Source organism: Myotis brandtii, unplaced genomic scaffold (genome assembly GCF_000412655.1).
Source record: "Myotis brandtii unplaced genomic scaffold, ASM41265v1 scaffold1738, whole genome shotgun sequence".
Lineage (NCBI taxonomy): Eukaryota > Metazoa > Chordata > Mammalia > Chiroptera > Vespertilionidae > Myotis > Myotis brandtii.
In genome coordinates, this window is record NW_005356425.1 from 80,720 (window position 1) to 81,788 (window position 1,069).

General features: G+C 68.6%; 2 protein-coding genes across 2 annotated transcripts in view; both read left to right on the forward strand.

Annotated features, from left to right (window-relative positions):
- PAQR4 (progestin and adipoQ receptor family member IV) overlaps positions 1-1,069 on the forward strand; it is a 30,241-nt gene that overhangs the window by 21,932 nt on the left and 7,240 nt on the right. The gene's annotated exons all lie outside the window — the stretch shown is intronic.
- The window catches only part of KREMEN2 (kringle containing transmembrane protein 2), a 4,881-nt gene that overhangs the window by 999 nt on the left and 2,813 nt on the right, over positions 1-1,069 (forward strand). Inside the window, exons 2-5 of the mRNA XM_014537182.1 lie at positions 23-83; positions 146-351; positions 609-700; positions 795-991. Of these exons, the coding sequence (XP_014392668.1) occupies positions 23-83; positions 146-351; positions 609-700; positions 795-991 (556 nt within the window). The remainder of the gene's footprint in view (positions 1-22; positions 84-145; positions 352-608; positions 701-794; positions 992-1,069) is intronic.

Sequence of the window (1,069 nt, forward strand, 5' to 3'; positions counted from 1 at the left end):
CTATTTCGGGCGTGGGCCTGAGGCCGGGGCTGGGGGCCGGGACGGGGGAGAAGAGGCCTCGGTTGGACCGGCCCAGCGGAAGGGCATGGGACAGGCCTTGGCCTGCGCTGGGCGCTCACATTTTCTGACGCGGGTCCGGCCTTAGGTGCCCGGCTTCTGTGCAGGCCTGGGTACCGGAGGGCCCGTGTGGATGGGGCCAGAAAGCGATCTCCGGCGTGAGGGGCCGGGCCTTGCCCTACAGCTTCTTTGCGGGGCACCCACTAGCGGTGACCGAGGGACTTGGGGTTCAGAGACACAGCTGCTGTCGGGAGCAGCAGGGACCGAGCTGAGCGGGAGGACACTTCTCTGCGGGTAGAAGTCACCGCTTCTGCTGGAAAGCGGGGCTCGAAGGCCAGGCAGCGGCCGAGGCCCTCGGCGCGGTGGGGGAGGAGCCCTGCAAAGGCACAGTCCGCAACGAATGCCTAAAACCTGCCCTCGGGGCCCCCCATGACTTCCCGCCGTCCGCGTGGATGTCTACACGCAGAACGGGGAGTTGCTGCACCCCGGGGGGCGGGGGTGGAGTGTGGGATTTGCGGGCAGCAGGGTCTGGACCACCTCGCCGCCCGCAGGAACCCAGATGGCGACGTGCAGCCGTGGTGCTACGTGGCCGAGACCGAGGAGGGCATCTACTGGCGCTACTGCGACATCCCCACCTGTCACAGTGAGTGGCCGCTGGACACGGGCGAGCGTGGGCTGCCTGCGTGCGGTTCCCGAGGGAAGGCGCCAGACAGACCCCGCGTCCCCTGCCCCCTCAGTGCCGGGCTACCTGGGCTGCTTCGTGGACTCGGGAGCCCCCCCGGCCCTCAGCGGCCCCAGTGGCACCTCTACGAAGCTCACGGTCCAGGTGTGCCTCCGCTTCTGCCGCATGAAGGGCTACCAGGTACTGTCCACCGGCCCCGGCCAGTGGCCCCTGACCTTGACTGAAATCAGGGCCCAGAACAACTCCCAGCGCTGACACCAAACCTTGATACACATCTCTGGACCTCCGGTCCGCTTCCCACTTCCGAGCCCGACCCCGGGCGCCCACTGC